The 21,182-nt window shown below is 34.8% G+C and overlaps 1 protein-coding gene across 2 annotated transcripts in view; it reads right to left on the bottom strand.

Moving 5' to 3' along the window:
• Positions 1–21,182, bottom strand: part of LOC149081172 (protein turtle-like) — a 60,099-nt gene that overhangs the window by 18,967 nt on the left and 19,950 nt on the right. For both annotated transcript variants that reach the window (XM_089237954.1, XM_089237955.1), the window contains exons 3-14: positions 20,213–20,548; positions 18,391–18,506; positions 16,563–16,716; positions 14,435–14,722; positions 13,960–14,244; positions 9,788–9,903; positions 9,317–9,470; positions 8,752–8,863; positions 7,617–7,795; positions 7,225–7,302; positions 1,608–1,787; positions 1,385–1,486 (exon numbers count right to left, since the gene is read on the bottom strand). In XM_089237954.1, the coding sequence (XP_089094080.1) occupies positions 1,385–1,486; positions 1,608–1,787; positions 7,225–7,302; positions 7,617–7,795; positions 8,752–8,863; positions 9,317–9,470; positions 9,788–9,903; positions 13,960–14,244; positions 14,435–14,722; positions 16,563–16,716; positions 18,391–18,506; positions 20,213–20,548 (2,100 nt within the window). The remainder of the gene's footprint in view (positions 1–1,384; positions 1,487–1,607; positions 1,788–7,224; positions 7,303–7,616; positions 7,796–8,751; positions 8,864–9,316; positions 9,471–9,787; positions 9,904–13,959; positions 14,245–14,434; positions 14,723–16,562; positions 16,717–18,390; positions 18,507–20,212; positions 20,549–21,182) is intronic.

The raw sequence follows: 21,182 nt of genomic DNA, 5'->3' as shown, positions 1-21,182 counted from the left end.
AACATGTGTTTTGATAGGGGTTAAACATTTGTGTTTCTGATAAAACTTAGATAGCAAAATAATGGATCCAACCAGCTGATAAATCCAAAAAGGGAAAATTTACACATTCGTGCTCCTGGCATGCTGAGAACAATATATGTTCTGGCCAAAGCCCAAAATCCCAATTTCCAATATTTTGTGGAATTTCAGGCATAGGAAGAAAGTTGCTAGAGATCCCCTATGACAGCAGTTCTCAACTTTTTTTGACTCACTGTCCTTTTTAATATCTAACCCGATTCCAACAACAGAATCTGCAGGTCCCTTTTTTTTAATTTATCAAATTTACTGATTTATTTTTATTTTTCTTGAGCAGGTGCAAAGTCCTTGAGAAGTGCACATGGAACCCCAAGGGCTCCGTGGAACACCAATTGAGAACTGCTGCTCTAAGATATTGATATTTCGATTTTTTTGATAGTTAAGGGTTGCCATAGTTAACCATAATTACAAGTAGTCATTTATCACAAAAAATATGCCAACTTGGTGATGATCCCAAATCATGCCTTTTCTTTGGCTGAGGATCTCCAGCCACTCCACAAACTGGATCGCCAAAGCCTGAATTTCAGACATTTACTGTAACACGTACAAATGACTGGATAGGAGATGAATTTTGATGAGAGATCGCTTGAAGACCATCAACAGAAGTGATTATTGTGTGTTTTGAGAACATATTTGCTGGCCACTATTGGCACACAGGCAGGAGGTTGTGTATCTCAAAATGAATGATTTCAAAACAATCAGATGCACTGCCTGCCCTGATGCAGGCAAAGCACTTGCTCATTTTTCTCCTTCTGACAACCGTCATGAGACCTGCATTAATGTACATGCATAATTTTCTATCTTCTTGTAGGTTTCCTGTGTAATTTCTATAGTCAATAGTCTTAAATACGGAAAAGCACTATTGGCGGGGGGGGGGAGTGGCCACATTCCCTTAGGTGAAATCGAAAACCAGCACTTGCTAACACAATGGGGGTGTTTTGGGGTAATAAGTACCTCACCCCCCTTCAGTGAGAAAATATTGTGCAAGTTACTGAAAGAGCACACATTATAATTTGCTTCATGAACATTTCCTTTAACCACTAAAGTTTTTATCTTGAATATACTCAGATAACGGGTTTGCGTAACAGTCGTTTTTATATTTATGCATAAATATACAAATTTAGGCTGAATCAGTACTTTCATATAATGAATTTTTTTTTAAATTTTGAAATAAATAAAAAAGCTGACCTTTATCGAATGGAAAATGATTTTTTGAAAAGAATTCAACAGCTGAGTTTAAAAGAAAGTGAATTCTTCAAATTTATCACAGAGACACCTATAATGATCACAACTGTACACGTTTTTTTACCTGGAGCAACATATGAGATCTCTGGACTTGCTGAGCCAACTGACATTATTGAATAGGCGTAAACCCTGAAGTGATAAGTTTGGCCCCCTATTAATGATGGCACTGAAATTAGAATAAAGAGAAAATGTTATCACCTTAAAACATTCAAAAGACACACGTCGTATAAGATTAGTTACATCTTGTTTTACCTTACAAAATATACCTCAAATCAAATGTATCTCACCTATGTAAGATGTTTCATCCCTGATTGGACCCCAGCGCTGCCATGAAGAATCCTTTGTGCGATGCTCAACAAAATAAAATGCTACTGGAACTGTCTGGTTTAGTGGGGGAAACCATGAAATTACAACTCCTTTAGAACTACTTTGCACCGTTACATTCTTTGGTGGCCAAGGTTTCGGACCTGATCCAAAAAACAAATACATCAATATAATAAATATATTTAATAAGGCACACACACTGAGGTTCATGGAAATTAGGTATAAGTGGAGCTCTACACATGATTTGTAAAATTCTGTAAACTTCTGGGATTAGTTTCTTATCAAATATTTCTCTTGTACTTGCTTTAGTTTTCAGTAAAAGTTCATACAAGGAGCTCCCATATGGAGAAGTTAGGTTTATGATCACGTTGTTACCTGTTTCCGACTATTTCTGAAAATTCAAATTGATCTAATATCAATATTTTGGCATCAAGTTCTTCCTTTCTTATTATTTAGTCTGTCATTTGAATATGATCATGATATAATAAACAAAATCAGCGTGCGCACACACACACACAAAATTGAATAATAATCTACACATGCATTTCTTTTTCTCTTTACGAATGAAATGAGGACTGAATATTACTTCTTGAAATATGCATCATTGGTCTGTTGTCAATCCCAATATATACTATAGTATCAATATGCCCTGGACGGATTATGTAATCCCTTGGGCTAATACATACATAATAACATATTTTTTTTTGTGTATTGCGTCTGTATTGTATGCATATTTTGTTTTTGTGTGTACTATTTGTGATGTGTGTAATAAATTTCAAATATCTCTTTAGATAAAGTAGGAATTAAACTAGGAATAATTAATTAAAGTTCCCCCCCCCCCCGGTTTCTTCCTGTGTCGGGACAGATGGAATCAATGAATAAACGCTAACCAAATATCTACTTGCATTGGCTTTGCCAACTTTTCTATTTCTTTCAAACTGAGCACAACTCAGGTCTATCGCCATCTATGGGCAATTTACTACCTAGTGAGCTGTGCCGGAAGTGTAAGTGCACACTACTTAACAGTCTGTGTGCATATCTAGTGTTGAATTTGATTTTTCAGTGCTGCTATCTGCATTTCAGAAGTGAAGTGCAATGACTGAATTACATTTGTACTGTTTGTAGGTCTGTTGCAAGACTTTTTAATGGGGGAGATCGGCTTGCATTCATGTCTCAAAGTTGAAAACCACAGAAAACTATCTTCAGCTGACCACCACTGTGGTGAGGGTGGGGTTTGAACTGGGGACCTTGTGATGAGAGTCTATCACTATGACCATTCGACCAATACGGCAGTGAATCGACCAGCACCAACTGTGGTAAGAATGTGAAGAAAGGTATAAAGCTCCAGAGTCAGCACTAGGTGCTTCTATGGACCTCCTCCTCCTCACCAGATCATGGCCTGTCGCTCTGTCTCAATGAAGAGATTTTAGCAGTTGGTCGAAGAAGACCTGAGCCATGCTGGAAACTGTGCATGTATGTGTTGTGAACTTAATGGGAAGTGTTTCTGTGTAATGCTTGTTATAGTGCTGCCATCTATATTTCAATCTATGAGTGAAGTGCAATGACTGAATATTTGTACCATTGTAGGCCTGCTGCTGTCTGTGGCAAAACCTCTTAACAGGAACATCAACTCACATTCACACCTCTAAGTTAGTAGCTTCTATAGACCTTAAAGATGAGTGTCAAGAAATAGAGGAATAATGGAACTTGATAATGTATAAGTGGTGAAAACCATTTCAGAAGCAAAGGTTGGTGACCGGGTTTTCATCAAATTCACAAATAAAAAGTCAGTAAAGATATTTATCGAGCAACTAATCGCAGTTAAAACTCGTCTGGAAGCAAAATTTTGAAAAAGAAGAATCGGTACTACATCTACAGTAGACTCTCTGTAACTCGACACCCCAAAAGTATCGACAAACGCGTCGACTTAAGCAGATGTTGAGTTAGCAGGGTTTCACTAAATTTTTGTCCGATCATTTTTGTGTACGTAATTATATACATTCTAACAATTGTATTAAATAAAATGCCAATTCTCATTAATTTTAATTCGGGGTTGTTTCAAATTAGAATCAAAACGTATAAAAAAATTTACCTCATGAAAAATAATCAAGTATATTTGCTTGTTTTTCTTTCTGAAGAGAAAACAAATTTTTCTACACTATTCAGTTTATACCGCGGTCGTTCGGCTTTTTCCTGACTGTGTAGGAAGTGACGTATCACATCTAGAGCTTTTAGTGCATCATGGAGAGAGAGAGAGAGTGTGTGTGTGTGATTCTATTTCTTCGAAACATGAAGCACTTGCTTTGGGTAATTGGTTTTAGAATATCGTCGTCTGCTAAAAGTCCTGAAGTTACAAGATCAGAGTCAATACTCATAAATTCATCGTCGATACAATCATCCGAGGTGCTATTTATGTTTTCTCCACACTTAATCTGGGAGGAATCTTCAAGAGAAATAATCTTTTTATTTTAATTAATTAATTTTCTTTGGAATCATTCTCCAAAGACTCAGAACAAAAACCAACATGACGGAAGCAGTTCTGAATCGTGGCACTCGTGCCTGAGTTCCATGCAGAATCAATCATTTCAACTGCATCTAAAACAGAAATTTTTGCGTCCATTCTAACATCCACAAATTCACAAATTTTTGTCAGTAATTCTCTGTAAAAAGTTTTCATACTTAGGATAATTCCTAATTTCCTTGATTGAGATTTTTTGCGAAATCTTTCGCTTTCCTTGAATTATTGGTCCTGATAATGGGATTGAGTGAGATTGAGGAATTTGAACCATGAAAGAGTTGCTTCTTCTACGTCGCTGAATTCTGATTTCTTATGCATTTCCTGCTTGGTTTATAAGATTCAAATGCTGAAAAAAAATTTCCCTCATTTTTAGCAAATGTTGAAATGGGTTCCATGCAACTCCATATTCTCCGGCGAGTTCACTCTGAGTTTTCCTGATTCTAATTTTTTGAAAATTTCAAATTTTGATTTTACAGTTCAAGTATGAAGTTCACGTGGAGCCATTGCATTCATGGCCGTTGATACTCACAATGACTTTAGCTCTTTTTCTTTTACTCTTTTTCCAAGAAATCGTAAAACCGAGTTCCGCCAAAAGAATTCTCCGCAACAGACAATATCAAAACTTACAATAGATAAGATTTTTATCCCTATTGGATGTTGACAATTTCAACATACAATAGGGATCACACCACACTTTAGGGATCATCCACACTTCTTTTGACCATGAAAAGAATGAAAGACCTGTCCTGGAAATGCCAATAAAATCATAGGCCCGCCAAGAGGCTTCAAACATTAATTCTTCACATGCATGCCCCCATCCATAGCGCAAAAAATGGACCCATCATATAGAAAAAGGAAACAAAGGATTATCAAAGCCCCATGGACAATGTCAAAAAATTCTTAGAATGGTAAAACACGGGCAATCGTAAAAACCAGTTATAGTAAAGGGACAAAAGTCGTAGTTGACTTAAGCGGAGTTAAGCCAAGCATGTATTGAGTTAGAGAGTTCCCCTTCATTGAAATTAGTATTGGGCCAACCAAGGGAATAATAGATGTCGAGTTACCGAGAGACTACTGTACCTTTAAATAGCCCAATAGTCAAGATAAAAGTATGATTAAAAATGATAATGCTGCGTCATTTTCTTCATGTCTCTAGTCTACGGAAGAAATTCACTTTTCTCTTCTCATTTGTCTCATCTAATTTTGATTAATATTTACAGGGGGTGGTGTGTATTATTACATTGTGAGTTTTTGACATACCAAACTTGTTAATTAACATTGAGTTTTTTAAATACTATGGTTGCTAATTTGCTTTGTATACCAGAATAATAAAATATTTGGGCTTCTTACAGTTTAAATCAAGTGTGGCCAATCCGCGGCATGCCATAGTATCAGGACTGACATTTGTGAAGGCATTAAAGAAATTCTATTCCATTTTTTCAATCAAAGAAATTCCCTTCCACTTTTAAACAATCCTTATCTTATTAATGATTGTCTTGTGGGCGGCCAAACCTATTTTTAGTATGCTAAGCCATTTTAAAATAATTGATATGTGATAACTCTTTTTCTCCATTCAATATGACTCTTTTCAGTTTTTCATCTTTGGACATAGTTGCTGAACATCTCGTGTGTGTACAAGACTCAGGATTGTCCTCATAGGAGACATGCATTGTATAATACAATTTACAATGTATATCCATGAATTCTTGGGGGGGGGGGGAAGACTAAGCTCTATGACAAAGTTTATTAGGAAAAAGGTTAGGGCCCAAGCACTCTTGGAGTCCTCAGATTCCAATGTCTATGCCCAACATGGTGAAGATAAGATGAACTTCTACAGATAGACATACACAATCTGCATTGTGATAAACGAATTTATGACTCAAAAATAAAAACAATTTCTAAATAATGAGTGACGAACTGAAAATTTTTACAAAAATAAGGACAGATGAACGATATATCTTGCAGACACAAAAAATGCTCGTGTCCCGTAAAACGGGACGTATGGCCTGCTGGTTAAAATACATAAAGTAGCACGTACATAGAAAACAATCTCAAGCTTGGAAAAGATTGGCCACCCTTGGTTTAAATGCATTTTTTTCCCTTTGTTTAAACTTCTTTAATTTATGATCATTATTTTGTGAATGATTCTGAAGCACAATCAGCCACTCGCCCCCACTCATAAAGGCAAATGGAACCAACTCTTTGCGAACTAGCAATAAAATTAATCTTGAAAAATAAACACTGCAGAACATTAGTCCTAAAAAAAAGAATGATTTGAAAAATCTAGTCCCATGTTTTCAAGAAGTTTTGTTGACTTCAAAAATAGTGATTCCATTTACCTCAACGAACCTTATATAAAAAGCATACGATGAAACCCTAATAATTAAAGTTTCATTAAAACAAGTTCTGCGTAACCCTTCCATCAGAAATGCCAAGATGTCTAACTTTTTAAAAGCACCATTTTGGAGACTCCGAGATAACAAAGCACTCTTTATTTTGGATGCACAATGCATTAAGACAGCCCTGTCGACAGTGGGTATTGCCAGGGCCACAGTTCTGTACATTATTCAAGTGCAAGCGAATATTTTGGTGATAAAAAAATCATTCCCCCTTTCAGTCTGCACCCTGAAAGCGGCCCCTTCAATCGGGACTTCATAGTTCATGGAATTCAAAGTCCAGCCCCAAGTGTTTCACTAGTTGGATATGATTTCTAAATTGGCACCTTCGTTCTTTTGTTGGCCATTTCAGTTTGGCTACTCTACTTTGTGTGAGGGGCATGGAAGTCCTTCCTTAACTCTTAAATTGTAGAAGCTCTGTTTATGGATTTGTCTAGGATGTATCTTGATCCATTCACTCAAGCAAGACGGTGATGGATGGGAAATTGCAGGTGGTTCAGATTCTCCTGAAATATTAGAAAATGACTGATTTCCATGAAGTCACATAGTTAATTCCATTACATAGTCTTTTTAGCTCACCTCCTCCGAATTTTCTTCTTGCTAGAAAAAGAAAATGTTTTGAAAGTAAAGTCCAATTATTTCCTATAGTTATGTAACATATTTCACCTGAAGGCTTTTGCACTGTTGGAATGTAAGTCGCACCATAAGCATCTGTGGGATAGACACCACCAAGGTAGTCCCAGGCTGAAAAAGACAAATAATGAAGGTGAGCAACATTGGATAAAAAGTATACAACATTTTTATAAGAAAATTATGACTGTTTCATTTGGTCACACCACAGTCATTTTATACATATGATGGTTCATTGATTTAGAACTTATTGCAGATTGGCAAGTCTGTGTGTGACACATCTGGGATCCAGACACGGATGTGCTAATAATTAACAGTAAATTTTTATATAGCACAGTTCTTTAATGGTTAAATACAACATCCGAATTTAGAGTCTTTAAACAATTTTGACAAAATTATACCCATACAAAAAAGAAAAGTTTTCATACTCTTTGTCTTTGCCTTTACAACTGGACTGAACAAACCATCCCCGAGAATGTTGCGAGACAAAACTTGGAACTCATATTCAGTATCAGGTTGAAGATTGTACAATGTCATGGTAGTAGAACCTTCAGGTACTACTCGTACGGTTCTCCATTCACTTATTCCTTGGTCAGCAAGGCGATACCTGCATTTTTATACAGGAAAAAATTTCTTAATAACAATTCTCATACAATTCTCAATACATTCAAGGTCACCCTCAACATGCAAAACCTTAATAAAAAATACCATCTTATTTTTGAAAAAAAGAGGAGAAAAGACAAATGCGAGGGCCAAGTTTACAATACAAAAGATAGCCAGAGAACCACAGAGGGGCACAGCAACAAGTCCATTCTTGAAAAAAAGAATGCCAATTAGGTTTATTTTTATCTATTTGAATTACCTCTCTACAAAGATACTTGATATAATAATAAATTCCTCTATAACAATATATTTTATTAATCTTGTTTAGAATTGTCTATAGTCTAACATTAAACTCTTCAAAATACAACGATATCCTTTACTATGATATAAATCTCTCTATAACAATATTTTTGAGGATATTTTGCCAGAAAAATATTACTCATATTTCCCTCAAAATCACCTTCAATATAATTTTAAATATATCACCAGTGTTTGTTCTCTCGAGGATATTTAACAACAATGTATTTTGCACTATATACACTCCGAAAGTGTTGGTGAAGATACTGTACAGCTACTTCTTGTGTAGCACACACAAAAGTGTTGCGAGGAAAACTACTTTCAGGATGAAACAACTATGCAACTGAATTTTATTCATCAACAAGTCTATCAGAATTTTTGCTGCAAATAAACACGCATAAATGTCATTTATGTAGTGCTAATAGCACGGGTTCAGAAGAAATGCCAAAAAAAGGATAAATTTGAAAGAGCCTTCTGATAATATATATTCTATTTCTCGATACACACAATGATAACTCCTCTACAATTTTTTCTCGGTCTGCAGAGTGTATTGTGGCTTCATTGTATTTCTTTTTCTATTTTTGAAACACTGTGGATACTATCTATCTGCCATATCTAAAATGAATATCTGAGAGCGAGAGATAACAAGAACAATTAAGATACCAGATAACATAAGTCTGTTCATAATTCCCATCATAAGCGGGCAGCCATGTCAGGGTTGCATCAAAAGAGCTTGTGTTTACAGTCACATTTGTTGGTGCATGAGGAGTTGTACCTGAATAAATGTGGGGGGGGGGGGGAGAAAGATAAATGAGTGGAAATCAACAGATGAGATGTCATTACATATTATTAGTGTGAAAAATCTTGTTGCAATAATAGTAAAAAACCTTTTCATTCACCTTGAAACTGCTACAACATTTTACATTTCACTCAAGATAATGATATTGCTATACGAAAACCTCCCAGAAATGAACAAAAAGTTTTGTAACACAAATTTCAAATTAAATTTCATATCCCGTAAAACACATATTACACAAATATAAATACAAGGCCACAACAGGCAAAATGCCCAATCAGGTGGCTGAAAAATATTTAAAAACGCTATTTCTTTTAACTGTTAGAAAGAAATTTTTCATGGCATCCTAAATACATTCAATTCCATGTCTCTCAGAAGGTGGCAGCACCAAGACTGTGTTGAAAAATTAAACTTTGAAAAAAATTTGCTTACCTTCCACAAGAAGCAAGGTACTTGTGATGAGGGTGGCGATTTCATTCTCCAGAACGCATTCATACCTTCCATGATCTTCTTTCCGAAGGCCTTTTATTGTGAGGTTCCCACCTCGTATTGTAGCTCTTTCTCTGGGAAGTTTTTCACCATCAGCCTACGAATTATATAATCTATTATGCTATTCTGAAAAAGCTACATTTGCAGCTAAGTAATAAATACTAAGCTTAAAGGTGTTAGCACAGCCAAACACTTGTTTTTAGAAAGTTGAATTGACTTGAACAATCAGTTTGTTATTAAAATAGAATGTTCTTAAATGGGAAAAGTGTTAAATGAAATGACATATCGTTGACTGGAGGATTAGTTCATGAAAGCGTGTTAGTTGTGACTGTGCACTTTGTGGCAGTAGACATATTACAAAATAACAATCATGAAAATTGCGCATAAAGCAAAAAAAGTCACAAATTTGCTCACCCTTCTCCATACTATTGTGGGTTTGGGTTGACCAGATCCTTCACAGGGCATTTTGACCTCACTGTTGACTGGTCGCTGATAAGTATCCTTTGGCTTTACTGTGAACATAGGAGGCTCTGTTTCCACCAGGAAGAAAATTCGGATTAAAGTAAAAATTACTTAGAAATGAAATGATATTCAAATATTCAAAATGCTGATGAGATTTTACAGCAGGGCTGGACAAATCCCATATGCCAGGTTGCCATGGCAGTGCATTTTCAGTGCATATTATATTTTACACTGGCTTCCAAAAGTTAAGCATGCATCAGCTTACATAGCACAATGACACCATTTTAATGTTGCCTCTGGATTGATTGGTTAGTGGAACACAAAAAGTGGTACTCAGGCATATAGTCTGTTCATGTGGAGCCTTTGGCACATAATACTGGCAGATATTGTCTTATCAAGTGATGCTGCAAACACGGATGTAACAGTTGTGAAGGTTGCTCGTCGATTCTGCTTGACTACTATAGCAATATACCGATTAAGGAGTGGTAATCCTTAGTCAACAAGGCAAAGGTATCTGGAAAACTGTTTGACTAGTTTGGAATTGTTTCCACAATCAGTATATTGTATTAGAAGATAAGCAGAATAGACGAGCTACCTCCACAACCATTACATCCATGGTTGCAGCATCATTTGGTAAACCAATATCTGCCAGTACTATGTTAGAAGACTTTACAATACAGGGACTGTATGCCCGAGTACCACTTGTTTATTTTCCACTGATCATCAAATCCACAGGAGCAAGAATAATGTGGTGCCGGTAAGTTACATGTAAGCCCCATGTACTTAACTTCAGGAAGCCAATGTACAGTAAAAGTCTGTCATAACAAGTATGGCTTATAACAACAATCTTGATATAACAAGTGATTTGAAGGTGATTGTCCAAGAGCTAATGTTACAAAAAAACATCTACTTATAATAAGAAGTCTGTTATAATAACAAGTTTTCTTGCTATTGTGAGTTGTCATTATAACAGACTTCTACTGTATATAAACATTCTTCTACTGGTACTGAACAACTTCTATTGGTACTATTACATAATAATTATATAATAATATGATTACATAAAATAATAATATAATTAAGGCTTGTCTGATTAGTTGATTAATTGGGTCAGTTAATCACTCTATTGTAAATTGCAGTTAAACAATTTCGTTGAGTTAATCGACTCAATCGATCCAGTTAAAATTTGACTAAAATTTGTTATTAAAAGTTTGTAAATTACCTTGATTTACCAGAGATCGAACTGATTAGATGTCTTAAATTATGTTCCAATACATAACGTTTTAGACTGGTGACCAAATTAAACTATTGATTCAGATATTTTTAAATCAAAAATTATTTGGCCTGGAGAAGTTCAAGTTGATTCAATGAAAACAATGATTTCAATTTGAAATAGAGTTTGACAGAAGTTTTAGAAGACAAGACTGAAATCACTGTGAAAAGCAATATTATTTGTATTCGGGAGGAATTACACTTCCCCTTTCCCAGTACCATTGTGGGAGCAAAACTCACTCTCAGATTTTCCTATAGAATTAGTTTTTAAGGGAAACAAGCAACAGTATGAAGATAGAAAGTAGTTTCAAAACCAGTGACTGACATAAAATAACTGACTTTTTAGAAGGAAAAAGATCCAAGTGAAGCAATTCTAGGAGATTTGACAAATATTTTAACACATTAAATCGTTTTAACCATTTCAAAATAAAAAAAAGGGAATAATTATCAGGTGAATTTTTTTGGTAGGTCGATTTAGTTCTAATTAGGCCCAAGAAATAAATTAAAAAAAAAAAAAAAATTTCCCTAAAAATTAGTATATAGCAGTGGTTCCCAACCGGGGGGGGGGGGGTGCGAGATGGGAAAGAAATTACAACACATTGACTGATTATTCTGGAAAATTAAAATCACATAAATTGAATTTTTCAATTCCTAAAAAATATGAATCATACCAATATTTTGACTTCTGCTCGCAGAAATGTGTCCCATGAATTTGGTGTAGTAAAAGTTCCTTTTTCGATTAGCGTTTGTACTTGTTTTCTATTTCAGTTGAGAAAAAATACCATTATTTACTTAAACTATTTTGTGGTTTGTTTACATTGGCACCTCATATTATTAGCATGTTTTGCTTAGATTTGATACTGTTGTGAACACACACGAATCAAGCGAAACATAAAAAAATTCAGTCAAGTGTCAAAGGAATATTAATTTATAGTTGTTGCGGCTGGAATCAATAAGTGAAGAACTGAAAAAAAACAATGAATCTTTTTTTGTCTAAATCTAAAAAAAAATGTTTTTTGTTTCATTTTTTATTAAATTTTCAAAAAAAAAAAAAAAAAAAAATGAAGCCAAAATGAAATATTAGCCATAGGTGAAAATATATTAAACAATAAGTAAAAAAATTCACAGAAATGAATTATTGGATAATTAATGTAATTCAATTGCAGAAGAAAAAACCAGAATTTTCTAACAGATAAAAACATATTATCCAAGGGAGTGTGAGAAGGTAAGTCACATTGCTCTGGGAGTACAGGAAGGAAAAAAAGGTTGGGAACCATTGGTATATATCGAATTAATTGATGCGGTAGTTTAAAGTACCGTCAGCACCCTAGGCTCACAATAATAATAAAAAAAACTCAAATGTGTTGAATGAACAGTTTTAGGAATATTTATTCCCTTCGCCATGAAGAAAACCATAATTTGTTTCATACATTTGTAGGGGGGGGGCATTTTGTGGGGGGGGGGGTGTAGCGTAATGCAGTAAACACTTTCACAGAAGTGAAACATTTAATTGAATTTTATTAATTAATCTATTAATTATAATCTTTTTGGTCACAGATAAATACCAACGTTAGTACTAATAACTTGGATTTAGAAAATATATCAAGAACAATATAAATCTGATTGTGCACTATGATGATGGTTTGCCTCCCAGTACAACTCTAGCTCAGATTTTTTTAGGATTTTCTTTTAGTCTGCAGAGTATCCTTATATCGAGATTTCATTGATTAGTTCTAAGAATAAAAAAAAGATGCACATTCAAATTATAATTAAATTTGAGTTCAACGTTGTTTACATACAATCTTCACCATGTACAGTACTTATAAATACCAGTCACACACAAATTTGCTTAGTATTTGAAACGTAAGCATTATTTTACAAAAATGGTGACACAAACCAAAGAATGGATCAATAATGAGTAAGGGGGGAAAAATTACGTATTCAACCTGAACTATTTCTTTAGCATTACATCTTTTCAAAGTTGCAGCTATAGCTGCTTGCAATGATGACTGCGAATGTGAATTTTTATTTATAAATCTTCATCAATTTAAAAAACTAGTTGTCCCTCACTTTTGCTGTGATCCAAAAATTGTAAAGTAGTTATTCACATACTTTAAAATACCAACTCCCAACAATGCATGTAAGGGGTGTTATGGGGTTAAAAGTTAGTGGTACCATTAAAGTACCATCAGAACTGAAAGGGTGATGGCCTTAATTTCTTAATGTCAATTTCTATTACATATAGTGAATAAGTGCACAATATGAATAAAAAATATTTTTATAACATAAATTAATGTTATATAGTTACCAATATTATTCTTCTGGAAACATATTTTCTGGATATTATGCAGAAGTGAACTCGGAAAGGAAAGTCATCTGGTCTCTGTCAGGACTCGAACCCATAATAAGAAACTCAAAATAAGAAAGGCAGGGTCGTATCTCCAGTGGCGTAGATAGTAGCATGCTTGCCCGATTCGCAAGAGAGCTCGGGTTTGAGTCCCAGTGGAGACTAGATGATTTTTCTATCCAAGTTAACCTCGTCATAATATCCAGAAAATATCTGTTTCCTTGATATATTGGGATGAGAAAAAACTGTCTATTTCTCAATACTATGTTTGTTATGAATGGTTAGCATTTAAAAATATGAAATTAAAATATGATTAATCAGTTGATAAATCAATTAAAATGGTTTGCTTAACCAGTTAAAAATTTCATTCAATTTCCAGCTCTAAATATAATATATAATACTAATGTATAAATGAAGTATTGTGATTTTGTTTGCATATAATGACAAAACCATTGCATAATTCCTAAAAGATGCTAGAAAAAAAGAGGAGCAATTCAAAACTCACCTCTAACCAATACCTCCATAACATTAGACGTGCCGGCTGTACCATGGCTATTATATGGAGTACATCTGTACCTTCCTTGATGTTCGTGACTCACATGTTGGAACAAAAGAGATCCATTGTTTAACGTGACGACACCAGGATTAGCATTTGGATCAAAAGGCCTTCGATCTTTTGTCCAGTTGATGAACTGAAAAGGTGGATTAGCTTGAACATAGCACCTTAAAATACCTGACAGTCCAAGTGGAAGATACTGTATGGTTGGCGAATAAGTCACTCGAGCTGGATCTGTTTTGAAAACATATATAGGGTCAAAATTGATATTTATCCTCTAAAACAAATCAAATATTGAAAATGAAATTTAACTTTTTAACAATTAGGATCAAACCATTTTACCATTAAACAATGAGTAATAATGACAAGCAATTATGATTTATTCAATAACTGAAATGTATAAAAATTGTGTTACTTGACCCACATTGCACACTGAGATAAGCTGATACCGAATCTGGGCTGCCTATTCCATTAGAGACCTCACAGGTGTACCAACCAGAGTCTTCTGCATTCAACGGATTGATAAATAACAAGCCATCTTTTCTAATTAAAGTTCTTGGTTCCAGCCAAGACAACTGGGCTATGTCTATACCGTTATGATACCAACGGTGGGTTATGTTGGCTGGCAGTGCTTTAGCTTCACAAACAAATTCAATTTTACCACCTTCCAATTTGCTGGAGTTTCTAGGGGGAACGGTAATCACAGCAGGGCCTGAAAATGTGAATGTTAATGAATAAAACCATGTCTCTGAATTCACTCGCATAATAGTAAAAAAAAATCTGCTTCGATAACTCATTGTTCATATAGTTATACTGCTTATATGTATGTCAAAATACCATGAATTCAATTACCTAAGAAAAAATTAGGAATTTCTGGTTGCATAAAGTGGAAACTCATCATTTGATTTATCAACAGTTATGCTAAACTTAATGCTTCTAATGTTTAAAATTTATCCAATATTCATCAAAAGCGATGTTATGTATATACATATAATTGATTTTCCACATATCTGCAAGCGTGTGTATGTTTTCTTTACAAATTTACAATTTCAGACCAATCTCTGCCAAAATTTTTATCTTAAGAGCTTACCGTACTTAAGAGCACAGCTAAAAAATCCTAAAACTTCCTTTTGAAGAACCCTGTTTTCCAACATCAAAAAATTGTTAGCTTTTTAGATTGTAGAGCCTCAATATTCTTATATGTATTATTATTATTATACTTTGCATATTGGCTCTCTTACCAAGCATGCTCTGGTCACGTGACAGAATCTCAGTGCATTCTGTACTGAAACACAAGATGATCACATGACCGGATGCCCCTTCAGAGGGTCCGAGGGACCATGTGTGTGAGAACACCAGATCAGCTCCAGCTCTCACACAAGATGCATCCCCGTTGTCTTTCTCTATCTTAATCTAATGTAAATATGTACCTGTAAATATCTTCTTTATAACCTCACACACACACACACACACACACACACACACACACACACATAATTAAATATCATGTACCTCAAACTATGCCTCATCAATACGAAGTCAGATGCGCTACCGTCACCCTTAGCATTGGTGACGACAGACGATTTAACGCAAATAATAATGCCATCTGAATATTCTGTGAAAGCTGCCATTTAGATGAGAGCAGCAGCAATGGAGGATATTTTTCCCAGCAAAAGCAAACCATGGAGCATCCTCCACTACAAGGTCACTTCTGCTTGACCTCTTGGTACTCTTCCCAGCAACAGGATGATGTCAGCAGAAGGGGACAACACCGCTTCCCAAGTTTCAAGTGTTACTTTCTGCCTCCCACCCCCCCCCCCCTTCTGGAAAACCAACGTTTCTCTCTGGGTGAGGCAATGTGAGCAAGCCTTCCTCCTCAGCCACACTACTAGTGACAATACCAAATTTGCCACTCTTGTCGCTAATATCGGCTTAGAGAGACTACATGCGGTTGCTGATATTGTCGTCAATCCCCCTCAGACCAGGAAATTCCAGGCTCTTTCGGACTGGCTGATATAGCAGTTTGCCGAAACTGAGTCAGCCAAAATCAAGAGGTTGCTGACAGAAATTCAACTCGCAGAAGATAAACCATCACAGCTGCTCCGGCAAATGCGCCAGATCTCGGGATCTCGACTAACCAATTCTTAAAGACATTGTAGCTGCAACGTCTCCCCACTCAAATCCAAACTGTCCTCTCGATATCGAGTAATGACCTGGACAAACTCGTGGAATTGGCTGATCAATATAGAGTCAGGTGCGCTACCGTCACTCTTAGCAAGATCATCAGGAAGATACACTCTGGGAATAATCTCTTAGTACTCTCTTAGTACTATGCAAAATAAATATAAATCATAATAACATTATTTCATTATATTTTGTTCATGACATGAAAAAAAAGAATGACAACAAGATTTTTGTGCAAAAAGACGAATAAATATAGGAGAGAACAAAAGGAAATCAGCAAAAAATCCTAATTTGTGTAAACATATTAATGTTCTAGTTAAAACAAATGAGTTTTCGTAATTAACAAATTTCTTATGTTGCTTCCTTACCAGCCACAATCACTTTTGTTAAAGCGCTAACGCTGCCCTCTTTGTTCTTGGCAATGCAAAGGTAGTCACCGATGTCTGTTTGCTGTATGTTGCTGATGCGTAGATCTGTTGCAGTGACCTGCACATTTGGAGCTACTTGCAGAGGAAGATTGTCCTTTTGAGGGTAAAAAAGCTTAATTATTAAATTTAGTTTGCATTTTACTAAACAAAATTCTGAGTATATGTACAAAAAATTCATGAAAAATTCTAATTTAATAATGCCATTCTGCAAATTTCAAGTCAAGAAAAACTGTCTGAAATCCATTCACCGATCCCTATGTATTTTTGGCCGCTGATTTTAAATACCTTTATAATTTCAAAAAATTGATTTCAACAACACAGCAAATTAACTTTTTAACCCTTTCAATCCTAAATTAACCTCCTAATGAATTATCTAAACAATGTTTGCATCATTGGATAGCATTTGACAAAAAAAAAGCATAGAGAAAGAAACACTCAGAGCTCACAAGTGTAGCAACTTATAGAGAAGCTGTTGAGTAGTTGTAGTGAGAGGGATATGAATAAGTCGGCAGTGAGATTCGACGTACTAAGTTTGTAATAAAACAGAATAGATTGTTTTTAGCCACAGCCATAGCTGGACGTTAACACAAGCCAGTTAAATTCCCAAAGTATTTTGTACCTGTATTTTGCTTAAATGAATAAAACTATCTATCTTATTATCTTAAAAATTATGATCTCATTATTATTAAAAACTGAGACTGAATTTTGTTTTAAAAAAAAATACAAGATGTACGGAAAATTGGCTGTATGTAGAGAGAGAGAGAGAGAGATACTGATTTTTTTAGAAAGAAAAATTCATCTCTGCCTCTATTCATGCTCTCTCGTATGCCAGGCGAGTGTTCTACCACTAAGCTATAAAAGCAGATAGAATATTTCTACCTTGAAGCGTGTAAATGGTAAATGGCACCATGCGATGAACAATGACAACAATCAGCTAATGACTCGTAAATGAGAAAATAATCATAAATGCTTGCTAACGGCTCATATTTTGTCTTTACAAAAAATCATAATTCCTACACATAGCTAATTTTTTCGTACATCTTGTATTAACAAGTGGAGAGGCCATCTTTTTCTACAAAAAAAAAAAAAAAAAAGAAGATAAAAGTCAATATAATTATGAAAAATTAAGAAATTATGATTAGTAAAAAGTGACTGCATCTAATTTTAAGTGAAGTGAAAATTATTATTTTCTATTTATGTGAATCTTTCTCTCAAAAATGGTTCCTACCAGTCAAAAGAACATTTTTTTTTTGATACACCGGGAGAGTCTCAGAAAGAACCACCTCAATATATTGAATAGACACACATTAATGTTGCCAGCTCCCTGACAAATGTTAGCGATGCCCTCAGAAGCTGTGATACACAGTTTGAGAATCAATGGAATAACATAATAACGCATTTCTTTAACTCACCATTGCAATTAATTAGCCATGAATATTAGAGAATAAAAATAAATGCCCATGTTTTAAATTTTAATCAGCTTAATATCAATGGAAATGAGAAAAATCAGAGAATAAAAAATTCAGAAGATGATGGAATTTTTTTTGAAGATTTTGTTCTGAACTCATCACCTCAAATTTTTGGAGAAATTGACTATTAATTGTTAGAAAACTTTTCTATCACAGCCCTACTGCAATTATCACATTTCATTACTGCTTCATCATAACAATGAGAGGAGCAGACAAAAACAATCTGTTATTTGAATGCAAATTTAATTATTCCTCATGCGGGAAAGAATTTTTTTACGTCCAAGAAACAAACATCACACCTTAAACCAGGATATGATGGGTTGAGGTGTGCCAACAGCTTCACAGTTCAAAGTGACAGACTCTCCGACTTTGACATACACTGTATCAGGAGGCTTCAATTTGAAGTGTGGAGGTGCTAAAAATAACAAAAAAATGTGCACTGAGTTCTTTCAACACAAAAAAGTAAGCAATAGTTAATCAAGAGTTCATCTAAAGTTTAGAACACTATGAAGTCTGTTAGCTAAAAACAGGTGTAAAAAAGTGGGTTGTTTTTAAACATATATTGATTTCAATTCTGTTCCTAAAAAAAATGAAAGAATTAATTATATTGTTTTTATGATTTCTCTGCCCTCAAGGTGCAGAAGACAGCACTTTATCAAACATGCACAACAACAGTGTTAGGTTTCACTGTTTATACCAGGGGTTCATTCTGAACCTTTCTCAGCCGTGACCCGAAATCAGCTTTGTGACCCATGGGAACTTTTGTTTTTCGAATTTAGTGAAACAGATGAAACAAAAAGTACATTTATAAAAGAACTAAGCAAATTTGTATGACCCATCTTGGAAGCCTCTGCAAAAAAAGTTTGGGTTGAGACCAATAGCTCAAGAATCCCTTACTGTTAGTGGATTTGTATGACCCATCTTGAAAGCCCCTGTGAATCAAGTTTGCGTCATGACCCATAGCTCAAGAACCCCTGTTCTATATTATATAGTTAACATCTAACTTGAAAAGATGTCGAAAATGGCATATGCTTGGCAAAACTGCTTTGGTGATGATGATTACTAGGTTTGTATATTAATTGGGGTTTGTATGTTAATGATGATATTTAGAGTCAGTTCATTAGTTTGGTTCAACGTAACTCGAGCATTAAATCAGAAGATGATTAGTGATTTATTGCTGACTCAAAAATTTTATTTTGAATATTGTAATATATTAAAGTATTCTTCCCTGAAAATTCTAAAATTGCAGATCTACTGTAAATTAAAGAAAAAGAAAACCCAGGAAATTTACTAAAACTGAATAACTTCACAACAGGTTATCATCTATGATGTCATTTTGCAACATTCAGGAAAAAACCAAATTAAAAAATAATAATAATAAACACAGTAGAGTCTTGATTATCCAAGGTGAGAGCATGGCCAAGACCTCCTCAGATCACTGAAAACTTTGATTATCCAAAAAAATAAAAAATAAAATAAATAAAATAGAAAACAACTTTCAGATGGGGCCAGGGCCTCCTATATTGCTTTTATGGTTTTTGGGTCACGGGGCTGAACCCCTATCAGCATCCCACTTGTGTACTATGAGACATGGCCATTCTAATCAAAGTTAACGTTGAAAAATAACTTTTTCTTTGGACCTTTTTATATATGTGGACATACTCTTCCCGCTTAGTTCTTAATTGAATGTCATTACAGATTAGGACTGCGAAGACCCATGGCATCTTTACAAGGGAAGCTAACAGGAGCTCCAGCCCTGAGACCTGATAGGAACATTATTATTTTTTGTTTGTTTGCCTTATAAATTTCCTATAAAGGGAGCCTGCAAAACATTCTGGTTCAGAAGTACACTGAAGATTCCTGTCTTGACATCAAGACTTCTTTAGCCCCTGTCAAAACCACCTTCAAACTGAAAATACTCTCAATCATAAAAAAAATGAAACAAGATGGGGGAGGGGAATCCCAGGTGAAAACAAGAAGAGAAGTTTTGAGGAAGAACTTAAAATTCCAGCCCCTTGGATTATCTGGAACCTTAAGTTATCAAGACTCTACTGTATATATAAATATGTTTATTTTCATGTGTAGAATCACAACAAGAACAGTTCAACATTGTTTAAATACCTAAAACATCCAAATGAACCCAAGATCCATTTCTTGGTGAATCCGGAGGCCTGTTCAAAAAGTACACTTTGCACTCATACCATCCCTGGTCAGTTTCCCTCGCACCGGTAAGATTTAGTGATGCAAGTCCACTCAGAGATGCTCTTCCTTCATACCCATCCCCTGCATGCGGCGGGTAGCCATCGTACCAAATGTATATTGGTATCTTCACATGTTCTTTCTGCCACTGCACAACGTATGGAACTGGTGTTTCTTCTGGGAAGGAGAATGTACATGGCAGAATAACATCTTCACCTAATAAGGCTGTTGTATATTGTGGTTCTGAATGAAGAATACCTGCGCAGTAATAAAAGGTTGAATAGCTAAAAATTTCTGCCATTAATTCAATACAACTTTATCAATAACAATAAAGAACCTCCTGTATCGAAAATGAATGGAGCTGACGCCATTCCAAATAAGAAAATCGAATTAGAATGTGAGTAAATACATTTACAAGGGCTGTAAAAGGGCTAAATTCAGCGGCTTTTAAGCTAACAACATTTTAGAAATTTGCTTACTTTATTCATAACATTTACACCAGACCAGACAAGTCATTTGCACCATTTTTTGGTAACTGACTTCATGTACAATCTCACAGTTTGCCAGTATCATTGAATGTGCTGCACATGTAAAAAATTATAGTATTTTGTTTTTTTCAGATGTTGCCGATACACATCTTCATTCTGAAGGAAGAACTTCACTTGTATTAAATTATGCCTATGAGCTCAATTAATCAATTAATTTTCTGTTGAAAAAAAAAGTGTGAGAATCTCGCCCGATTGAAGTGAAACTTGCAAAAAAATTTACAACATGGATAAATAAAACAATATTGATGGATTTTAAAAATACTGCGATGTTATTATAAAAAATTGTAAAATTCAAGTACAGTGCTTTCATTGATTCATGGTCTGAAAATGAATGAATGACAAAG

The sequence above is a fragment of the Pholcus phalangioides genome, unplaced genomic scaffold, assembly GCF_987345545.1.
Source record: "Pholcus phalangioides strain wild (caught in Gottingen) unplaced genomic scaffold, Ppha-v1.0 ptg000010l_1, whole genome shotgun sequence".
Lineage (NCBI taxonomy): Eukaryota > Metazoa > Arthropoda > Arachnida > Araneae > Pholcidae > Pholcus > Pholcus phalangioides.
The sequence above is the reverse complement of the archived record's forward strand: the minus strand, read 5'-3'. Positions and strand labels throughout refer to the sequence as shown.